General features: G+C 37.5%; 1 protein-coding gene across 1 annotated transcript in view; it reads right to left on the reverse strand.

The window, feature by feature from the left end:
* spryd3 (SPRY domain containing 3) overlaps window positions 1–23,649 on the reverse strand; it is a 50,480-nt gene that overhangs the window by 24,813 nt on the left and 2,018 nt on the right. The window contains exons 3-6 of the mRNA XM_056258013.1: window positions 18,013–18,088; window positions 14,033–14,157; window positions 12,576–12,711; window positions 9,395–9,583 (exon numbers count right to left, since the gene is read on the reverse strand). Of these exons, the coding sequence (XP_056113988.1) occupies window positions 9,395–9,583; window positions 12,576–12,711; window positions 14,033–14,157; window positions 18,013–18,088 (526 nt within the window). The remainder of the gene's footprint in view (window positions 1–9,394; window positions 9,584–12,575; window positions 12,712–14,032; window positions 14,158–18,012; window positions 18,089–23,649) is intronic.

Raw genomic sequence — 23,649 nt, forward strand, 5'->3', positions numbered from 1 at the left:
AGTTGGTAACCCTTTCTTTTAAGATCATATTAGTCGACATGAAATAACAATGAACAGTACTTAGGCACCATTTATTAATTTTTATTTAATATCAATTTCAAAAGTTACTGAAACATTTTGAAAATCAAAAGCTGGATCTGTTACCATTAGTTAATGTACTGTGAACTAACATAAATGAATAATGAACAACTATTTTAATTAACATTTCAAAGATTAATTGCATGCTGTAAAAAATATATATTTTTCATTGTTAGTTCATGTTGGCTATAAGAATCGGACCTTGTTGTAAAGTCAAAAGAAGTTAGAAACAAAACCACCCATGAAGTCAGTAGTCACAAATATTTCCTTTCCCAAAGATCTGCCGCATTGAGGATGACTGTTGGGTTTCCGACAAGGTCTGGAATTTATTTTTGCAATTTTCATGCGATTTCACAACAGAACGGTGCTGAGAACTTCGGGTTAACCTGGGGTTAAACGCCTTGCTCAAAAACACAATGGTGATGGATCTTATGGGTATTGAACCAGAAGCCTCTGGTTACTACCCCCGAATGCTAAACATTTCTGAATTTGGTTGCAGGACCATAACTGCCAACAGCTGCAGGCTAACAGTAAATTTCCACCTGCTAAGTTTCAAGAACAACCAGAACCAATCAAGGGACTCTAAAAAAGCTTAGTTTGAACTTTAAGCTGCAGCTTCACACTTCACTCCACAGACTTTACTTCACATGACACAAATCATGCAAAACGTCATGTGTAAGTGACGTATGCATTACCAGGTCAGTTCCATACATATACAGGCCGCTCTTATCTACTCAGAAATCTCCAAAACTGCTATGCTTCAATAACATGAAATCAAATGACCAATAAAATAACAATGGTCCCATAAATTGCGATTCTTTGGCTCAAATCATGCTAAAACTATTTTTGATGCCATATTAGGCAGCTAGCCTTTTTTCTTTTGCCTTACATGTCATTTGACAGTCATATCTTGTTTTTTATCAAAAAGGATGCAAACCCAATGGAAATTACATGTTAAAGCAGGTTAACAGCCTCTCCCTGCTACAGATAAGTCATTATTTCCTTTTTTCTCACACTTTCAAGTTCCGTTTAAGGGTTGAAGTGATTTTCCAGTGTTCTCACACACTGAGTTCAATTCAAACCGTCCTGTTGTGGGAAACAGATGAACTCAGGCTAACCAAAAAGACAGTCCATTGATATGGACACTAAAGGTTCATCAGATGAACTCAAAACCAAATGGAAATACAGAAAACTGTATCCAACTGCCCTGTAGGGATGTTGTGTAAAAAGAAAAAAAGAGAGCAGGACAGAAACAGATTTCCATGGTAGCTTATTCAAGATGAAACTATGAAACACGTCTGACAGTGGTTAGTGTTACAGTAATACAGTTAAAGCCATAACGATAATGAATAACGTATTCCCGTCCAGACTTAATTGAACGAGTGCGGCTCCAAAAGTCTAACCAGAATTAACCAGGCCACAGTCACATCTACAGCGCCAGAAGGCTTGAGGACTGTCATTCATTCTTTAGTACAACATTAAGATTAAATCATTTCTCTGACTGGGATGGGGGAATGTACAGTAATGGGCTGAACCCTTTGAGTCACCCCTTCAGTTTCAGACACTCAGCAACATTGCCAGGCCTGATGAAACCACAAACACTCTGAGCTGAAGTGTTTTTTAAAAAAAAGACAAAGGGCCAAAGAGGCTATGACCATAAATCTTTGCTCTGAAGCCAGCATTCTCAGACGTTATCACTCCCAACCAGCTCATAAGCGTGCGTGTGAGTCAGTGTATGTGCATGCATGAGTATAAAACAGTATGTAAGGCCTTGGAAGTGACTATGTGTAAGCTAGCATTGGTGTGGATGTGTATGCCGGGTAAAGCGAGCAGTACTTCAGGTTGCTGTCTGTCGGCCACAGAGCCGTAGGGAGATTAGTCGGTGGGCAGAGGCTCTGCTGTAGTAACAGCTAAACTGATCTCTGCCATGCGTTCGCATAGAACCGCACGTACACAGCGGCGCCAGCCAAACGCCTCCTCATTACACAAACACACATACAAAGGCAGGGGTGACCTATGTGTGACAATTCATTGCTCAATGTGAGATCGTATGCTGTAGATGTTGGCTACACATATAAGGGCTAATCTAAAGATTCATGGGTCTGAGTAAATCATACTAATCCACCATTTTCCATATCATTTGATTTCAATTATCTCTTTCTGATGATGTGATTGTTTTCATGCATTAATTGTAACCAGAAACGGCAGCAGACATAGTACTGTTTAAAGTTGCCAGATCCAGTAAAACGAATGCTAAATTTAACCCAGAATTTCCAGAATAACCCAGAAAGACCATTTAAATGAGATGGGAATGGGCTAATTAGTGGCTTTACACAGGCTAACTGGAAAGAGAAGTGAAGGAGTCAGCAAATCTTCAGTTTCCCACAGTTCATCTGTGAAAGGGATCTTCCACCGAAAACAATAATCTCATCTGGACAGCACTGATCTGTGTGATATCCCAGATTGTGGAAAGAAGTCTCTTATGCTCACAAAAGGGGATTTCGCACCGGAGGAACCTTTTCATAGTTCCTAGAACTAATCGCGGGAAATATCTGCTTTTTGGCGTGCTCTGTGCAGGAACTGGGAACGATTTTAATTCTAGGAACACCTTTTATATATTGTCGCTGCAGAAACCTTGTATATATCCAAAAATGCAACTTTTCAGGAAATGGAAAAAAATGCTTTAAAAAGGTTTTAACCCTGTGTTGCCGAAGTTGATATTGTGGCTTTATATATGGTCAGACATTTACATACGTCATCATATTACTAACATTTTACGAAAAGTTAAGTTACAAGGTTTTTGACCAGTCCGTCATTAGAACGGCCGCATCTTGAGGCAGTAAGTGAATTGCATTACATTTTCATCAAATGAATGTGGGCGCTCAGAAGAAGGAAAGGCCACGATGAGCTGTCGTAAGAGACATCTCGCACAATCTATTATAACAGTGAATCACACTACTTCGCACATCAAAATATTTCCATGTTATCACATGCATGAAGACGGATGACAAACCATAGACAGTAAAAAAAAAAAAAAAAAAAAAATTCGGAGTGTTTGTGAACGCTATGACGGCGGTTAACAGCGTGTCAGAATGTGATATTTTCTCATCTAAACAGGGGTGGCCCTGTGATTGTAATGAATGTAAACATTAGAAGTAGAAGAACAGAGCAAATTAGTGCTACTAATCAGACCTGCCGGCACTTCCGCAAGAGCACTTAAAGGGATGATTCCCCTATAAATTAAAACTCTGTCATCATTTACTCACCCTTGTGTTATTCCAAAACCTGTATGACTTTCTTTTTTTTAAGGTGACGTCCTAAAATGCTAATTTCCAGTTTTGCATGTTCATTCTTACCATGTCACAATCACCAATAGGACCAATAGGGTTTGGTGCCATTGACGTCAATCCCAGGATGACACACCAAGTATAAATGAGCAAATGTGCTAATGTCTCATTTTGTATTCCAAAGAGATTAAATGATGAGAGAGCTTCCATCATTGGGTGAATTTCTCCTTTACCCAGGTCGTTTATGGTTTCTCCCTGTAATAAATTCAAAAACTGCATAGTTCTATGGTGACATCACGTAAAAGTTCTGTAAAACTCAGCTAGCATTGTTTGATAAATAAACAAAGATGGTTTAACAAAGATACTGATGTTGATATCTATACTGATATACTTGTTTTTCCAAAGGCTTACTGAAAGACAGACATTTCTAATTAATTTTACCAAAGAGAATGTGTTCCTACAAGAAACTATCACCGACACCGAAAGACAAGAACTGCTCCATATATGGAGGGAATGACTGGAGGAGTTCTGAAAAACGCAGACAGTATGTTGGATCCGTCAGAGACAGACCACAAAATGGACTCTTGTGACAGATTGCTAAAGAACACTTTAAGTTTTGGTTTACATTAGATCGTGCCTTAAGACTAGGAGATGAGTATCGTCAAAAGCTGCCTGACGAACCTCAGCTATCAAACCTACATTTTACTATTAGCATACTGCGGATGGCGAGGAGTGCTTTGCACAATCTTATGTGGGGAGATCGCCAATCTCAAAGAAACTTACTTGATGCTGACTAATGTGGAAACTAAACCATGGGGCATTAGGACTTGGTTCCATCTTGTCAAAACATGCCCTTATCAGCAGAGTCTATAAGTCTTGGGACACCTTCTCGCCAAGCCAACAGGACTCACAGAGAAGGCACACAGCTGAGAAAACCTTCAACCACATTTTAAACAGGCAAAAAGATTCCTTGGCTAATAATTCGAGAGTCCTCTTATTGAGTTTTTACAAGCTGGTCTAGTGCCAGTTCTGGCCTGCGCTGCCCGGTTCGTGCCATCAGCCCAGTAAAGCATAACGACAGTGCGGCACTTTATGCTGTATGCTTTCATGACCTCAGTATAGCATTAATAGGCCTCAGAAGGTCCAGGGCATCAGATGGGAAGGTGAGCATGATGGGCGCACGATCCTTTCCTAGAAGAACATCTGTACCCTGCACTTTTTGGTCTCTTGGATAGAGAGAGTCTCACTCTATTGGGAGGTCTTTGCTCCATAACCAACTCAAACACAAGACTGCTTGTTCCTTTCAACCTTATCTAAACACTACTCTGAGGAATTATGGGTGAAAAAACGTTGCCTCCAGCAATCAATTCCCTACACTCAGTCACAACGGCACACACGCTTGAGTTCGGCAGACTCTTCTATCACTGTGTTCCTCCAGGTGTTTTTTTTTCTAAGAATGATAATGTCAACTTAGTAAATGGCTGACAGGAAGTAAAGTAATGTGTGGTTTTTGGATTCACATCATTCATGTCAGAATTTATTGGGGCAAACCTGTGAGGTATGATGATTCAAAATACTTCAAGCAAGGATTACATCAAAGTAACACTAAAAGGCTTGAGTGCTGAGAACACGGACCTTATTTATCGCAATAACGCTATCGTTCAAAAGTCTGAGGTCAGTACGATTTTTTCTTTTAAAGAAATGTATACTTTTGTTTAACAAAGATACATTAAAATTAATCAAAAGTGAGAGTGAAGACATTTATAATGTTAATAAAAAGATTTCTATTTTCATGGTTTCCACAAAAATATTAAGCAGCTCTGTCAAAAGCTTATAACAGGTTTCAAAATTGATAAGACATTTTCTAAAGGATCACGTGACACTGAAGAGTGGAGTAATGACTGCTGAAAATACATTATTTTAAATACATTAAAATAGAACAGTTATTTGTAACAACATTTCATAAGATTTATCAAATAAATTCAGCTTTGGTGAGCATAAGAGACTTTAAAAACATTAAGGCCCGGTTTCACAGACAGGGCTTTGATTAAGCCAGGATTAGGCTTTAGTTTAAATAGGGCATTTAAGTTGCTTTAATGAACATGACTTAGAAAAAAAACATTACTGGTGTGCATCTTAAAGGGGTCATATAATGGTACATGCATTTTTACAAGTTAATTATACTGAAATGTGTGTTGGCAGTGCCTGTACACAACCATCATATAATGATAAAAATCCATCCAGTGTTTGTTTTAATCTCCTTATATGTTTTCCCCTGCCTCAAATCAAGCCGTTCGGACGCCCTTCCCACGATTGTTGATTGACAGCAGCGTTTCAACACAGACCCGCCCTCGCTCGTGAGCAAGCTGTCAATCATAGTCTGCGCGGACCGGCGCGCTCATTGTTGATATGCTGGAGCACTGTCTATGAGCAGAATGGCGTCTAAGCGATTGTGGTGTTCTGTTCTTGGGTGTAATAAGGAACACAGTCATTTTAATGTTCCTAAATCCGAACCGCTGAAGACGCAGTGGCTGAGTTTGTTTTCGAAGGGAATATTCCCCACGAGCAACGTCAATGCTTTCATGTTTGCGCGAATCATTTCACACACCACAGGGCTCCAGACTAACTTTCCCACTGGTTGCACTGGTGCTACCAACTTTCTCAGTTGGTCGCACCTTTTTTTTTTTGCTACATGCCATGGGATTAATCAATGCATGCTGATGAATAGTGGTTTTAATGGACCAAGGCTAGCAAAGGATTTCTGGGTAGCAGCATAAATACCTGTAATATATTATATAAAAACACATGTAATATATGATAATTATCATTTTCATGGATTTTGGACAGTAATTTTAATCTGTAATTTTAAGCATTTAACATTTGAATTATCACTAAAAAATGCTGGGTTGTTTCAACCCAAATTTGGGTCTAATATGGACAACCCCAAATGTTGGGTTAAAAATGTAATAAAACATTTTTACAGTTGAAAGTGAAAGTTGGGTTAAAATTAAATTTTTAACCAAACATTTGGGTTTGTCCATATTTGACCCAAATTTGAGTTTAAACAACCCAGCATTGTTTAGAGTGTATACAATCTATCTATTTACATTTGAATTATATTATATCTATCTGTCTGTATATTATCATCTTTCTATCTTTTAAAAATCATTAAACATTCAAATGTATGCATTACATTTTAAAAGATTAGATTATTATAATACGCTGATACAGATTTTCGTTATCAAAGTTTTAGTTGTAACAAAAATCAGAAATCTCACACTCCTGACCTTACCTTCTGCATTTTATAATCATTTCCTTTTCCTCTGTGGAGCGATTACTCTCATCTAACCGCTCGGTGTTTCGTGAGACCTTTTCGTTTTTATATGCCTTAATTCCTGAATTCGTAATTGGCGGGTTTCACCATCAGTGTGCAATGCGCGTGACGTCTACGTTCGTCAATAAATAAACTGCATGTGTCTTGCGGAAGAACATTGTAGCCGGAGCTACTTCTCTCCGTTAATGTCTATGGCGAGTCACGCAGACACTGGGCAACTCCGCAGCCGAGCCGAGCCCGGGAAAAAATAGTCAGAATATAAACACTTATTATAGGCGTACCGTAGTGATTCAGGATAAGTCAAAAACACGGTTTGGAAAATGGATTCATGATGTACTCGCTCATTTTGAACATAAGTTACGGACTGCAGCAGCTGCTGATACAGCGACATTCTGTTGCGCGAGCGTTCTCCACTCGCACTAATGCGACCACATACAATTTTAACTCGCACATTCTCAAAAAACGGTCGCAGTCTGGAACCCTGCACCAGACTGCTTTATAAACGAGGATCAGTATAAAGCTGGTTTTGCTAAGAAGCTGCTCCTGAAAAAAGGATCGGTACCAGCTATTCGTGTTCCTGCTGCACCTCCAGAAGAACTGAAGTGAGTGTAACGTTTTATTAACCTTTATATTAATATTTATATTAATCTTTGCAAATCGCTAGCTGCACGCTTCACAATGAATGCGTCTAAGGTTTACACTCAGGGTACATTACGGCATGTTTTCTATGTACGACGTTCTCAATATAATTCATAATCCCACGTCTTTAATGAACAACGCGTTATGGTTATTGTGTTATTGTGTTACAAACGATGTACGCATAGAACAGAGAGGCGGGGTGAGCAAAACTCATTATCATTTAAAGGCATATGCACTGAAACGGCGTGCTGAAAACAGAGCTGTTTTTGACCAGGTAAAATAAGTGTTTTCTTACTATACTAATGAGAATTTTTAATTAAAGTATATTACAAACTTTTAATTTATACCCTAAAGAATCATATTAGCTTGTACAAAAACTGCATAATATGACCCCTTTAACACAAAACAAAACAGCTCAAACATGCATTTTAGTCTGGGACTATGCTTGAGCCATGTCTGTGGCAAACCGAGGGGAAAAAATTACTGAACCTAAACTTTTAAGAATCTGAACAAAAATAGCAGGACTTGATTTTACAAGTAAAAGCAAATGTGGGTGGTAATCAGAATTCTACGGCAATTGCTATCATCCTCTCTTACCAGGAAAACAGGTCATGGTGCTCTAGTTGACTTCACTGCCATGTAAATATGTGGTGGAGTGCAATGCCATGTAATTGGCACTAAGAAATAAGCTATTTTGGGACATTTTATTAGGATATTGTGGATATAGAGCAGTAACATGGTATTGCAAATGTGGCTGGTAGTTCCCTGTGCAACACATGCCACCAAAAAGTCTCTAGATATGGCTTATGTTCCTCTTTCATCGCAAACCAATGAGCCACTTTCATCATACACCAGGCAGAAACTGTACATTCAACTGCTTAGAAACTAGCCGCAAAACGTCATCATTCATGACCATGCAAATGTTGCAGGATTAGTTCCACACCAATCAGGGCTCAACACGAAGGATTTTTTCTACTGGCCTGGCCCAACCACAAAAAAGTTATAAATAAATATAATAAAATAAAATAGGCCTAGTTGCTAATTGTTTTAGTTGTTTTTGATCCATATAACCTTAATAAATAAGGTTATGTCACTAAAAACTACTAGCCAAACTCATTAAAATTGTAAATATTGTTACATGCGGTCAGTAATAAAATAAGAACAAATAATCAAATTACGAGCAATAGCACGAAAACATATACAAATGAAATAAACAGTTCTTTACAGGTTTTTCATGTAGGTCTAAACTAGATTTTCAGGTACAGAAATTATAAACAAATGTAAAATATCACTGCACTAGACTTCTTCACTGTATAAATATAGATTAACCCTAATTAAAGTTATTCAGTCAAGAGCAGCGAGCGATTTTTTTCTGTCTTTTGTTTGATTAACGTATAAAAACAGACAGCTGGAGGAATATAGGCTGCTGTCACTTTAAGAGCAGCACGGACCCAATATACCGTCACACATGCATCTTTTCTCACGTTAACGTTGAATGCTGAAAGAGTATTCTGTGAGGTGCGTCACACAGCGTTCTAGGCGCACACTTTGGATGCGTGTTGCTGTGCACACAAAACTTATCATACAGCGCGCGAGTACCAAACCGAGAGACCCAGGTACTTTCGCATCTACAAGCACTTAAATATTTAAATTGGCAAGGCTTAAAAATGCACAAATTATAAACTTCCGTGAAGATGCAGCACTGGCCCAATCGGGCAACCGAGTGTCTTTCACGCTGACCCCGGGCCATCGGGCAGTCCTTATTGTCGAGTCATGCACCAAGGTTCAATACTTGAGATTTGAGGCCTGTTACAATCCCTAACCCTCCATATGGCAACAGCAATCGTGATTCTTGCCTTAGCAAGCACCACTAATTCCTAACGTATATGACTTCCAATTAACCCAGTGTAAAATATGGTTTACTTTAGAGTCTTTCACCATGCTTGCACCCAACCCGTCACACTTTCCAAGGGCCTGTAGATTAAAAAAATGATTCTGAAACTAATTGGCTTCACATTTGGTCTGGTTTTCGATAGCCCCCCCCCCCCCCACTCACCGTGCCGCTGACTCTGACATCATACAGGCGTGCCCATTCATCCTCATGGCTGTCCACCATCATGACGCTGTCCTCCTCCTCTGAACCCCATTCCGCCTGCAGGTCCAACCGTACCTCTTCGCCGAGGGAGTGCATGCCAATGGCAGGGAAAAGCCCATCTGGAGCCACCGGCACCACCACTGACCCCACCTTCCATTCACACATACACATAAAGAGAGCTCTGTTAAAGCATTCCATAAAGTTAACCACTATTTTACAGCACATTATAACTGAGAATAAAGACCGCTCATTGAAATTATGTCTGTATCACTCCTGGTCCTTCTATCTGGCCTGCAGGAAAACCAGTCATCAGAAAACAACCCTCAATTAGAAGACTAGACTATTGTGTGTTCAAAGACTTTAGCTCTACCGATTCTTGTAACCACTATAATGGAGTAATAAACAAAACCATTACACACAATGGTCCATAGAATTCATAGTTTGATGTAGATGTTATGCAATTAGTGAAAGAATGCATAAATATATGGTATCTGATTATATTTACATAGTGCTGTTAAAGTTTACACTTGTAATTAATTACCTGTGTTTAACACTGTAAATCCATTAATTCAACTTGACATTGTAATATTTTATAATATATAGCCTATACATGCATACATGGTGATATGTCAGTATGAATTTTAATGTATTTATTTGATCAAAAATACAGTAAAAACAATAATATTGTGCATTTAGAATAACTATATTGTATATACAAAATATTACCAGATGTAATTTATTCCTGTGATGCAAAGCTAAGTTTTCAGCATCATTACTCCAGTCTTCATTGGCACAGGATCTTTCAGAAATCATTCTAATATGTTGATTTGCTGCTCAAGAAACACTTCTTATTGTTATCAGCTGTTATTTTTTTGTGGAAACGTGATACTTTTTTTTAGAATTCTTTGATGAACTAAAGTTTGCAATCATTTCTTGCAAAAAAAAATCTTATTGAACCAAACTTTTGGACAGTAGTGTGTATCAGAATGACTGTGCTGTAGTGTTGTCACCATACTGGAATTTCTAACTTCGGTACCTTAAAAAATATCCATATTAAATTCCATTTTCGATACCATGGGGGGAAACTGCCCTATATACTGGCATATAAATATTTTAAATATCATCTCATATGTTTTTGTCCAACCATTGAAAGTCTAGGAAATCAATATTAAGCTTCAAATGAATATGAATGGAGTGGTTTGACACAAGTCTTCTGAAGAGACACGGTTGCTTTATATTATTTTACATAATTTTTATGTAGGCTTTTATTCACATATAAACATTGATGAATTACCATTATAATTATCTCACTAAATGTCTGCTCACTCAATGTATTTGCAATAGTTTACATGCAGCACAAGGAAGCTTGATTTTAAACTTCAAATTTAATTTACAAAAAAAAGACAAGTAAACAGTCAGTGAAAAAATAAAAACAAATAACACCCCCCTCCTTTTTGTTTTGACCACTGAGCCCCTAAAAAAGTCTATTCAGTTTCTGTAGCAGGACCTTGCACAAAGTACTTAAATGTAAAATAACACTGGATAGTCCACTTTGTAAAAATTAAATACTAATGAATCCTTTCTTTTTCTTTTGTTGTTTGATTAACATTAAATTACACAAGCTGCAGCAGTATTATTAGGCTGCTGTCACTTTAAGACTGCATGTACTGTTATACATGTTTTCTTTGTTTGCATTTGTTTACATTCACTTAAGATAACTGATTGTGTTTACTAGTGCTGCACGATTAATCATATCGCAATCGCGATGTCAAGCCTATGCGATTATATGACGCAAAATGCTACGATTTTATATGAAATAAACTAATTAGGGCTGTTAAAGCAATTAACGTTAACATTAATTAAGCATCTCTTATTTTTTTACATCCTTTGGCTAGTGTTATGATCCCGCTCTTATTCGTGTGAATGCTTTTAAACCATTCATGCGCGACAAGTCAAAAGAGAGTGCGCTGCCTGTGAATGTCCTGACAGTGACTCACAGAAAGTCGCGCGCAGTATCAAGCGCATGCACAGACCGCGCGCCAGAATACAGTTATCTTTCACGCTTGAACGAACAATAACACACACAATTATGCCAAAATGTCGTTTTGTCGAGTATCTTCATAACATAAGAGCAGTCTTATGATGGACGTAAAGAGTTCTGTCAACAGCGGCTGCTCTTAAAGGGCCAGCAGCCAATAAAGCTTTCTGTCAGTAAAGTTAATCAAAGAATAAAGGGAACAGAGAAAATTACTCAGTGCTCTTGACTAAAGAACTTTTGTAGCTTTAATAAGGATTAGTCTATATATAATTTATGCAGCTCTTTGTTAACTTTATTCATTTTCTGTATGTCCTAACTGTTAGACAGTAAGGGCACAGGTAAATCTGACATTTATTATGGGTTTATGTGAGGATTGTTTGAAGTTCACTTAAATTAAAAGCTGTTATATTTTTTGAAGCCTAATAAATGTTTAAAAAAATTGATAGCTTTCAATCGTAATGACTGAATCACTGTAATGTTATAATGGCTATAATTAATGTTTAAAATGGGGGGGGGGGATAAAATGTTTTATCCAGACATCAATGGCTTATTGATCATTATAGGTGTTATCAATCATTTAGTTGTTGTTGCCAGTTTGAGCTGACAAATACACATTTCAGAATTATCACTTATCTGTGTTTGCATTTTGCTTTAGAACCAAGCAAGTTGACTCATGAAACCATTTGTTTATTATATCGCAATCGCAATATTGACCTTAATAATCGCAATATGACATTTTCCCCAAATCGTGCAGCCCTACGGTTTACATAAATACTCGCAAAGATGGGCATTTTACATAATTTTGTGTGTATTTGAACATTTAAGTGCAATAAGCCAGGAAAAAGTATTTAATATGGTACACGTTTTGAGAGGCAGCTTTATGTGTGTTCGGGAAACCTGCGGGAATTAGTAAAATTATGTGCAATAGAGAGTTAACTCTGTATGGAAAAGAGTGAGCGAGAATGCACAGCTGGTATCAGTGTATCGATACTGCTGGAAATGAGTACTAGAACCAGATATTTAAGGATCGATATGTATCGAAAAATCAATATTTTTGACAACATTACTGTTCTGTGACTTCAGTACCAAGGCATGGAGACTCACCTCCTTGCCATTCTTTGTGAAGAACACAGTGATCAGTCCAGCATCAAAAGTGTCTGCATAGATTCCGCAACCGATTCGGTCCCCCCGGTTACATTTAGGACCGAACTGCTGACCGACAGAGTTGCCGTTGTACAGCCTGTGAAAAGGAGAGATACAGTCATTTATGACTTATAACTGGAAAGGTTCATGGAAAGAGGAAGTGATCTTTAATAAAAAATTCCACAAGGTAACCAACAAAACAAAGTTTACAAACTAAAGCATTTTGGTTAAAGACAAATGTATTCAATTATAAATATTGAAATATATTAACCCTCTGGGGACGGATTGGGCGGTACCGCCCAAAATGGCATACTTTTACAAATGTGTAAATATCTTAAAAACTATTAATGATAGAGAGATGCGGTCTTTTTTACCGTCTTCCTCAGATTCCGCTGAAAACAGTGATAACTTACCCGGCTTGTAAATATACACACTTCCTTGTTGCGCAATACCACTATGTAAACAGCCAATGAAATCGATGTTGTTTGGCAGATTCCGCAAGCAACAACCAATGGAAAAATTGCCGATGGCGCAATATTTTTCTTATCCAATCAGAGGAAGGTTACCATGACGTATCTAGCAAATCAGAGGACTCTGTAGCCTTGCAAGGGGTGGTACTATATAGTTAGGGATATGACGCAAACAGCGTTGAATGGAGAGAAGGAGAGAGAGCGAACGGAGGCTTACGGAGCGGATTATCAGAGAAATATGAGAGAGAGACAGAACAATTATAATATATATATATTTATATACATACAATTATAACATTATTTATTGTTTTAGCACTTTTATGATGGCAAGCAGTAAAGATTTAGGGTGGAACAAGCTCTGGAACAATTACTGGAGAGTGACAAGGAGAAAGCATTGCTTAGAAAATTCTAAGCATTCCTAAGAAAAACGCCTAGGACTATTTGTAAATAAAGTTAAATTTTTCATTGTTCTTTACACATTTTATTTAACAATTACACATGTCTGTCAAGCAAAGGCTTTGACAAATATATTTTTTGTTCAAAAACTGTTCACTATTGTTGTGTGATGTGTGATTTTCAGAAATAAATGACAAAAATCTAATTTCCGTTTTTGAAAATCTCTAGTTTATTGTACATTTTTCACTCATACTTCCTTTATAAACACATTACATGCATGCTTATGTTAGCTTAGGGTCTTCTGAATCCATAGATACCAAACACATAGTGTTCCATCTCCATTACATATGGTTTATAAGCCCAAATGTAAAAATAGAGAAAACGGACCAAAAAGGGCTTAGTCCCCAGAGGGTTAATAATATCAAAATAAATATCAGTAAATATATCAAAATAAATATTTAAACCCAAGGGTTTAGACAATAAACAGCAAAAGTAGACATTTTATTAAAAAATAAATTAAAAAGTAAGTACCAACTCTTAATATGAACTTACTTCCCATCATCAGCATGGTAAGCAATTGAGTGCGGAAGCCAGCCGGGCTGATGGTCAAGTTTGTAATATTGAGGAACCAGCCCGACAGCAATTGTCCCTCTCACTCCAGTATCCATAATGGTCACCTTGAAATATCATAAAAAACATTAAAAACACATGAGCTTCAGTATATGTGCAGTACAGCTGAGCAATTCAGTTTTTTATGACAATTTATTTTTAAATGACTAAAGGGCAAAAGATGTCTTTCAGGGACTTCTAAGCAAATGCCAACGGTCATGTGCGTCACGAGCAGCACTGATTCCAAAATAACAGACGGTGTAGGAATCAAGAGTTAACAAGGAGCGTTCGGCTGAGTCACAGGATGGAAATGTCAGGTAACCTGTTATTAAGAATTTTAACGTCTCGGCTACTACTTATCTCTCCCTTATATGCAAAGCATCTCCGAACAACTTCCACACCCTCTCCTCGGCAACCTCCTCAAAGCTAGTAAATTTCCAACATACAGCTATGAAATGTAGAAATAACTGCCAAAGCCCATTTGTTAATTTTCTCATGCTCATTAATCAAGTTTTCAGACAGACCAAACGATTCGTTTTATTGAAAGTTCAACATGGAATAGGATTTGTTGATTTTGAGGGACTATCATGCAAAAAAGACGGATTATTCCTGCCACACATGACTCAACTGTTGTAGCCGTACCCTTGGAAGGAGCAAGCAAAGAACAAATGAATCCAGTTATTGCACCACAAACTAAACTTAACTCTACACACTTTTCCAAAACCACAAACGGACTTAGAAAGCGACCCAACCACTTCCAAGAGGTTTAAGTCCAAGTTTCCTCATCTTCCTTGTCGTTTCTTTCGAGGATTTTCTTTCCAAGCTTTATGATGCTAGCGTAAATCCTGATAAGCCTATATACGAATGCTTGCTGCTGGTTCCAAGCCTTTTCTGCTGTAAATTCAATGCTGCGCAATGATTAATTTAAGGGCACTCAATTATATTACCACAACTTCAACAAAGAACCGTGCCATGAACCTTGTGGCTACAAAATTCCACGTCGAAGCTCCAGGCAAAATAATCAATTACACTAATAGAGATATTTCCACTTGACTAAGGACAAAATTGATTTGCACATGCACATGTGAGCACACTGAGAAAACAGAGCAGGGGTTAATCACTGTATGGCACTTCAATGTTGAAATAGGCGGTGAAGGTGCAGCAACACAGTCCAATTGTGATGGAGCGTTGGCTTCCCTGCCCACAGGGGCTAAAATGAAACCCCTGTGAAAGAGTAATAAGGAAACATGAGGACGACGCTGACGCATATCCCGACTGGCAGATGACCTTTACGGAGAAGAAGAAGAAAAAAGTTCCCAGACTTTGCAAATCTGAATGATTCTGCGTCACAATCAGGTGATGTAGACAGAGGGTATAAAGCAAGAGCGAGTTCTTTATTGATTACTCATAGCTCACTGCTGCAGATGTCACATTCATTTCCACTGGCTGTAGATATTCCCAGGGTGCACACTCACGCATGGAGTGACGCTTTTGGTCAATAAGATTGCAATACAGTTTAGTTTGAGACATCTGCTTTAAGAAATAGCCTTTTTTTACAAGCCAAAGTTGATTATTAAATTAGAATAAATGTTACAGTCTCAAAAATTCCTTCAAAGCTGGGCAGAACCAAACTAAACACAACCAGGAGGATGTGCAAAAATATATATTTTCAAAATCAACCAGTCATGGATGGACTGTATTTAATTAATGAAAATGAGCTCTTTGATTATCTTTGATAAAGAAGATGAGGCAAAAAAAGCATTGTGACAAAAGTGTAACGAAATTAATTCGACTAAATGGGTTAGTTCACATAAAAATGAAAATTCTGTCATTAATTACTCACCCTTGTGTCGTTCCAAACCCACAAGACTTTCGCTCATCTTCGGAACACAAATGAAGTACTTTTTGAAGAAATCTGAGAGATTTCTGTCTCTCCATTGACAGACTGCGCAACTACCACTTTGACGCTTCAAAAAGTTCATAAAGTGATCGTAAAACTAATCTATATGAATTGCGCGGTTTAGTCAAATTTTTCTGAAGAGACTCGATCGCTTTATATGATGAATAGACTGAATTTAGGGATTTTATTCACATATAAACATTCATCAACACACATCAGTTGTGGTAAACAGAAGCTCAAGCATGTTCGCTTGACGTGCGAGAACCAACGAGGTTCATTCTTGTGTTACACATCACGTTTGAGATTCAGCCAGAACCAATGAGGTTTGTTCTTGTGTTACACATCACGTTTGAGCTTCAGCCAGAACCAATGAGGTTTGTTCTCGCGTGTCAAGCAGGTTCGGTTGAGCTTTTCTTTATGTTCGCTGATCAATGTTAATTTGTGAAATTCAATCTGTTCAGTGTATAAAGTGATCGAGTCTCTTCCGAAAATTTTGACTAAACCGCTCAAATCCTTTATGGATCTGTTTATGAACTTTTTGAAGCATCAAAGTGGTAGTTGCGTAGCTGACGATGGAGGGACATTATAATTATCATTAAAATCATCTTCATTTGTGTTCCGAAGATGAACAAAAGTCTTAAAGGTTTGGATGGAGCGACAAGGGGATGAGAAAATGAAGACAAAATTTTCATTTTTGAGTGAACTAACATTTTAAATATTACAACTCTCCACATCTGCACAGAGAATGAGTCTAAATGCACACCTCTCGCTGTGGAGTCACTCCCACAGCATTGCATGATAAATATAATACGATATCCTAAAAGGTCTCTAAAACACAAAACATTTAAAAGTAGCTAATACTTGTTTATGTTGATAAAAGTATGTTTAGTACAGGTTTAAATTAATACATAGTAATTTATTATTTTCAGCAATTAGAATTATATGCATTTTAAATGGCCTAAAAAGGACAAAAATGAATCAAAATGACATGACAAAATATTTACAAAATTCAAACTATGACTAAAAAAAAAAACACTGGCTGTATGAAGCAGGACTCATCAGGGTAACGTACAGGGTGTTACTTTCCCGCTCCAATCCCCCAGAGAGGAAGTTCATCACACCAGCTCAATCTGCCAGCAGCAGAAAACCCATCAGAGCTGTCTCCCTCCTCAGATACACAACCAGACGGCTTCTACTGAGCTCCATAAATTAAATCACGCTTGCCCTCTCCCAAAGACTAATTTATAGCCCAATCCCTGCAAGTTTTCCGGTACTAAATCACCTGGGAGCTTCTTTTTCAAACTGTATTTTATAGCAAAGTTGCTAGAGAGGTAGCAGTAATATCGGAGTACATCAACTCAAAGGGCAGTGTCTATTTTGACGTGGAGGGACACAGGAAACATTACACATTTTAAAAACAGACTGGTCTGTGAGCTGTCTAAACGACTAGCAGCTCTTGAAATTTGTTGTTGACAACTATGAATTTGTAGGTGATTTTTAACTCATTTAACCTTGCTTCACTCCCACCTTATAAATCCTGTCCAAATCAGATAATGAAATTATCCAATGTAAAAACTCAAATGTCATTTAGAAAACTAATCCTGTCTGGAGTGATTTACAATAGACAGTAACAAAAATTCAGAGACAAAAATATCTTCATTATTAAAATTTCCAAACAGCATTCACTTTAGAAAGCTTATTTTCTTTGCAAAAACTGTATTAAAAATAGCGTGTTAAAAGGCAGATGATTAAAGACCAGATGCGAGACAAACATTTGGAAAATTAAAAACATAAACATAAAAAATTCGAGAACTGACTACAGCATAAGACATCTACAAAATCATAATGAAATTGAAAACACTGGTTTAAAAAAAGTTGAAATAACTAACTTGACATCTCCGAGCATACAGTTACAAAAAAAGTTATTAGTATGTAGGTTACTGTTTTTCTTAAAGCCAAAAGAAAGGGTGTTGAAATGATTCTAATGTTTTTAGCAACCCGACAACATAGGTGTGCTTCTTACCTCGAAGTAACAGTTTCCTTTTGATAAGGGGCGTGGAGCCACGTAGCAGCCAACTTCATCAGAGTTTCCTTGGTAACTACAGCAGGAAAGTAATAAAAAGCTTAATCTTTAATAACCAGAGCACTGTTGCTATAGGTACGTTATTAAAATGGCCAGTGATTAGTGGACTAGCTGCTGAAATCAGGTTCAGTTGTGTTTCTACATGTTTCACACTGATATGGATGACAGCTTCTTTTCGAGACGGTTATAACCTCTTCCACATCTTAATTTAAATCAATAATATTAAGGTGACCACCTGTCCCTGTCACCTGAACTCTTGGCAGCTTGGCAAGATGTAAGCTGTGGGATAATGTAAGCATTTCAATTATGTCTGTATTGTTACAATACCACAATAAGAAATGTGATAATAAAAAATGTGACTGCTGTTTAAAATAACCAACCAACGCAATCATAGAGAGGGTTTTTTTTCCGCCGATGACGACTGCGTGGATGGAGCAAAGAAATCAGTTTGGACCTCATCAAAAGTTGTTCAATACAGCTACACCAGCCACGACTTCATCTAGACACATACTGGATAAGAACATCCTGATCAAACCTGCCAGATTCAACAAAGAACTCAAGTTCAGGATGCACTGAATCTGGTAAAATGCATTTAATCATAAAGGACAATAAACCAGTCGCTACTTGTAGAAATTTATTTTAGTATAAAATGTGATTTTTACCGACTAGCCTGTTACTCAGTTTATTATATTTAGCAGACTGAATATGTCCAGAAGGGGAAAATTACATTGTAGGGCTGTGTGATTAATCGTAACTTATTTATGATTTTGGCTTCCAAAGATTATGAAAACAAGATAATCAAGGTAAAACGATTATTGTGCCACTACCGCATTCCGCATTTTCTTCCTTAAAGCCCAAACTTAACATTAAAATCAGTCAAAAAAGTGAGTGTTGTAAAATTCAGTCTACTGTTCAAAACTCCAGTACGTTTGATATTAAACAGTGTTATTAAAAGCGCATTAAGCCGCAAAAGAGACACTGTTCCCCAGGCGGCTTTCTGAGTCGGAGTCGAACGAGGATCATCAAATGGGCTTCGGATACAAGCCTAAACTCGTACACACAAAAATGTCAAAATCACATTTTTGAGAGTATTCACGTAAACAGTCGATTTTGTCTTAAGTGAACGTACACAGTTGAGAAAGAAGCCTAATTATGGAACAAAAAAGCCTGTTGAATTGCACTACTTGAAAAAAATAGGCATTGCATTAACCATGCTTGCATTTTAATGCATTGTATTTTTAATGCTTGCATTTTAAATTCAGCATGGTTGAATATTTAAGCTGTGAATATTTCAATTCAAAACATTTCAAACACATTTTCATTATTAAAAAATAAAATTCAATAATCCATTTTCACCTTTCATATTTCAATTCCAAAATATTCAAACTGTTTAAAAATACAACCTATAATAATCAACGGGCAATTTTCGTTCCATTTTATTTCGCTTTGCAAATTCGCTTCCACAAATTCAGTGGTTCAAATTCGACAGTAAATTCAACGTTGACATTCAGGAACTGCAGGAAAAGCAGTAGATTACCGAGCATAATCTCCATCTGCTGTTAGTCGACCTCACCAGCAGGAGGTGCAAGGTTAGAGCAAGCCATTTTTTGTTTCAAAAACATTTGGCATTATTTTACTTCCATACCTAATAAGCAGCCTAATAAATTACTGTCTGTCATTAATGATAACCAAACAACAATTGACAAAGGAAAAGCACTCACAGCTCTGAATAACTTAAAGGGCACCTATTATGCAAAATTCACTTTTATATGGCGTTTGAACATAAATGTGTGTTGGCAGTGTGTGTACACAACCACCCCATAATGATAAAAGTCCACCCAGTGCTTTTTTTAAAATCCCCATAAATCATAAGCACCGTCTCAGAACAAGCCGTTCTCAGATTCTGGGCAATGTGACGTACTTTTGCACAAGCCCCGCCCACAACTGCTGACGGACACTAGGCCTAACGTTACTGATCACGGCAGAAATGAAAGTGAGAGAGCACACTTTATGACAGCTCATCGAGTCGTTTTACGGATATAAAGTTTCGTCCGATACTAAAATAAAAACAGTGCTGAATTACCTAATAAACAGTATGCCTCACTGTGTGGAAGAGACTGGGATCATTCTTTTGTGAAAGGCATCAGGCAGGCTTGACTTAAACATTAGGCTACTTTCTTAACAATATGGGAGGTGCTGGATGGCAGAGGCAGGCTAAATACAGATTAATTACGCAGATATGAACATAAATAAATACATGATATTCAATAAAAATAAAAATGGATAAGACTTATGTTTCTTTTTTATTTATTTTTATCGATTGCAAAAATATTTTAGTTTTTTATTAGGGGTGTAACGATACACGTATTCGTATTGAACCGTTCGGTACGAGGCTTTCGGTTCGGTTTTCGGTACGCATTTTTGAACCGAACCGAATGGTTCGTTGGACCATTTTTCCTGCCGACCTAAATTTCGTTATTTCAAATGTAGGCGCGTCACGCGTGGCAAGCGCGCTCATAATGTAAGAGACGCTGGCGTGACCACAACATTGCCCAACATCAAATGGCAAATGTAATGTAAGCGGAACGATTCGAACGAAACTGAGCTACTCGTTATTGTGTGGTTGACGGACCGTTTATCAGTTTGGACCAATGCAGCGCGAGCCGATCTTAATCATCAGCACTGTTACTACACAGCGAAATCAGAAAGAAAAAATTTGAATTCGCCACTGAAGTAATAACATCGCTGCGAGATATAGTGAGAAACATTCACATTTCTCCGTTATTAACGGATCAAACAGCGGTGACGTGGAAACCAGGAAGAAAAATTGTGCCATGAATGAACTATCCAGTGTCCACAGATCAGCAACATTCACCATGGGTTTAACGTTACTGTATAACACTACTAACTGTAACCATGGAAGTTTGGCAGGAATAGTAGGCTATAATACTTTCAAGTAACATCACGTCGGTTTTATTTTGACATTATGAATACAATTGCTGCCCTCAAATGTTAATCTGAACTAAAATAAACCTATGTTTATAACTACTACAATATTACATTTCATTTTGTCCAAGAAGCTGTTTTGTTTTATAAGCTCCTAAGAAAAGTCAAGTATAGCTCCATCATTGCTAAAAAATTGTAAAAAAATATCATACTTTATGATGTTAGTTTTAATAAAAATATAATTAAGAAAATTAAATCAAGGAAATTTCTCTGGCATTTCTTTCTTTTTGCTGTATCGGAAACGTACCAAACCGAACCGAACCGTGACACAAGTGTATCGTATCGAACCGAACCATGAATTTTGTGAACCGTTACACCCCTATTTTTTATATATTTTATAATGTAATAATTTAACAGTTAATCTCCAAATTAATGTAGAAACAAAGACAGTATATTTGAAATATTTGTCTAACAGGTAGGAATTATACAGAAATTGAATAAAGTTATCAAACAGTTTGCACTGCATACATTTTAAATTATATTATAGATTACTCCTTATTAAAGTTACAAAAGTTCTTTAGTCAAGAGCATGAGTAATTTTCTGTTCCCTTTGTTCTTTGATTAACTTTACTGACAGACAGCATTATTGGCTGCTGGCCCTTTAAGAGCAGCCGCAGCTGACACAAACAGAGATCTCACACGCGCCTCATTCTCTCTCAACTCTTTAAGACTTTATTTAACTCATTTAAGACTGCTCAGGCTGCTCTTATGAGGATACTCGACAAAATGGACATTTTGGAGTGTTGACAGGTATGCTCTGTGCACGTTAGCTTGTTTGAGTTGAAAACTGCTTACCTGCCGCCTGCGTGCATTTTGTTAGCGCGTGATGTAACACACTTGCGCACAGCATAGAATTACCGCGAGAGCGCTTAGAGAGCTGACTGCTTTGTAAGGTTTCGAATCGCTCTCGCAGTAATTTGATGCCCCTACGGATCGGGCCCGTTGTCACGACACCCGATCTACAATTTTATTCCATATCGGAACCGATACCCGATACAAATATCGTATCGGAGCGTCCCTAACCGCTACTCAGAGTTTCTGTTTTGATATTATTATTCCGTGAGATGAGATTGTCCTGACGGAGAGCGAGCTCGTGAGGCTCCGCCCTCTGGGCCGGCAGCAACAGCTCATTTGCATTTAAAGGGATACACACTAAACCGGTAACCTGGCCCTAGCCAGATGAATTTCGCTCCGCCTAGCTTCACTCATCCATCTGGAACCGATCCATTGAAATGGCGTTTCAGAAGGCTGGGCCTTATCAAAAATCCTTGCATATGATTGGATAAGCCACTTGTCTGTCATCTTTATCGACGTGCTATTTCAACCACTCACACCGAAGCCAACCCGTGACGCTGAAGAATCCGGTCGGGAGAAGGCACTGATCTATATAACATCGTTTCCACCAACAAAAGCCTTAAGAGCCGTTCTCTGATGTTCTTTTAATGAAACAATATTAGGTAGATTGGACAACACGGATGAAATAGCAGCATCAATGTTAACGCTTGTTTCCTCGATGCAAGCCGCCATTGTTGTCTGAATCAAAACAGTCTCACGGTCGCTTCTCCACTACGTCACATCTATGAAACTCCCGCCCTGCGTCCTGATTGGCTAAACCATAAAGTTGGTTGGAGAAATCACTCTCAATGGATCGGTTCCAGATGGATGTGAGTGAAGCTAGGCGGAGCGAAATTCATCTGGCTAGGGCCAGGTTACTAAACCGGCGCGTTTATCTGAGCCCCAAAAAGTGACAATTTAAACATGCTGTAAAAAATTATCTGTTGGGTATTTTGAGTTAAAACTTCACATACACACTCTGGGGACATCAGAGACTTATTTGACATCTTGTGAAAAGGGGCATAATAGGTCCCCTTTAAGTAGCTTTAATAAGGATGAATCGACAGTATATTTGTACAGTAAGACTATGCAGTGTTATTTTACATATGATTATTACATTTTTGTTGTAGGCTATTACTTATTTGAATACCACTATTAGTATCTTCCTGTAAAACTTAAAACACTTTATTTAATTTGTATTTTCATTCTGTTGTATTTATTTATCTGTTTTGTTTATTAATTTCTTTGTTCTTATTATATTGCTGACTGCTTACTTGTCTTATGTAATGATTTTTGAGGAACTTTTGCTTAAGTATCGATTATTGTGAAATTTCACAGATATTTAAAATGACTCGTATTGTGAAATAAGAATCTGATCATCTCGCAAACATGTTATCATCCAATGTAATGGCAAAAAGGCTTTCCAAAGAATGTTAATCAATATTTACATAGTATAATATTAGCAAATGTATCTCTCTCACGCATCTCGCAAAATCACATATATGTCCTGCAACAGAGCAATAACCAGGTGGTCACACAAAATATCATTATATTTCAATTAAATGCTGTTCTTTTGAATTTTTGATTGATCAAGAAATCCTAAAGAAAAAAGTCTATTATGGTTTTTAAAAAAATATTATGCAGCAGAATTGATCACTGAACATTGATAATAATAAAGAATGTTTCTTGAGCAGCAAATCAGCATATTAGAATGATTTCTGAAGGATCATGTGAGAC

The sequence above is a fragment of the Rhinichthys klamathensis genome, unplaced genomic scaffold, assembly GCF_029890125.1.
Source record: "Rhinichthys klamathensis goyatoka isolate OS25496 unplaced genomic scaffold, OSU_Roscu_1.1 h1tg000147l_1, whole genome shotgun sequence".
NCBI classification, from domain to species: domain Eukaryota; kingdom Metazoa; phylum Chordata; class Actinopteri; order Cypriniformes; family Leuciscidae; genus Rhinichthys; species Rhinichthys klamathensis.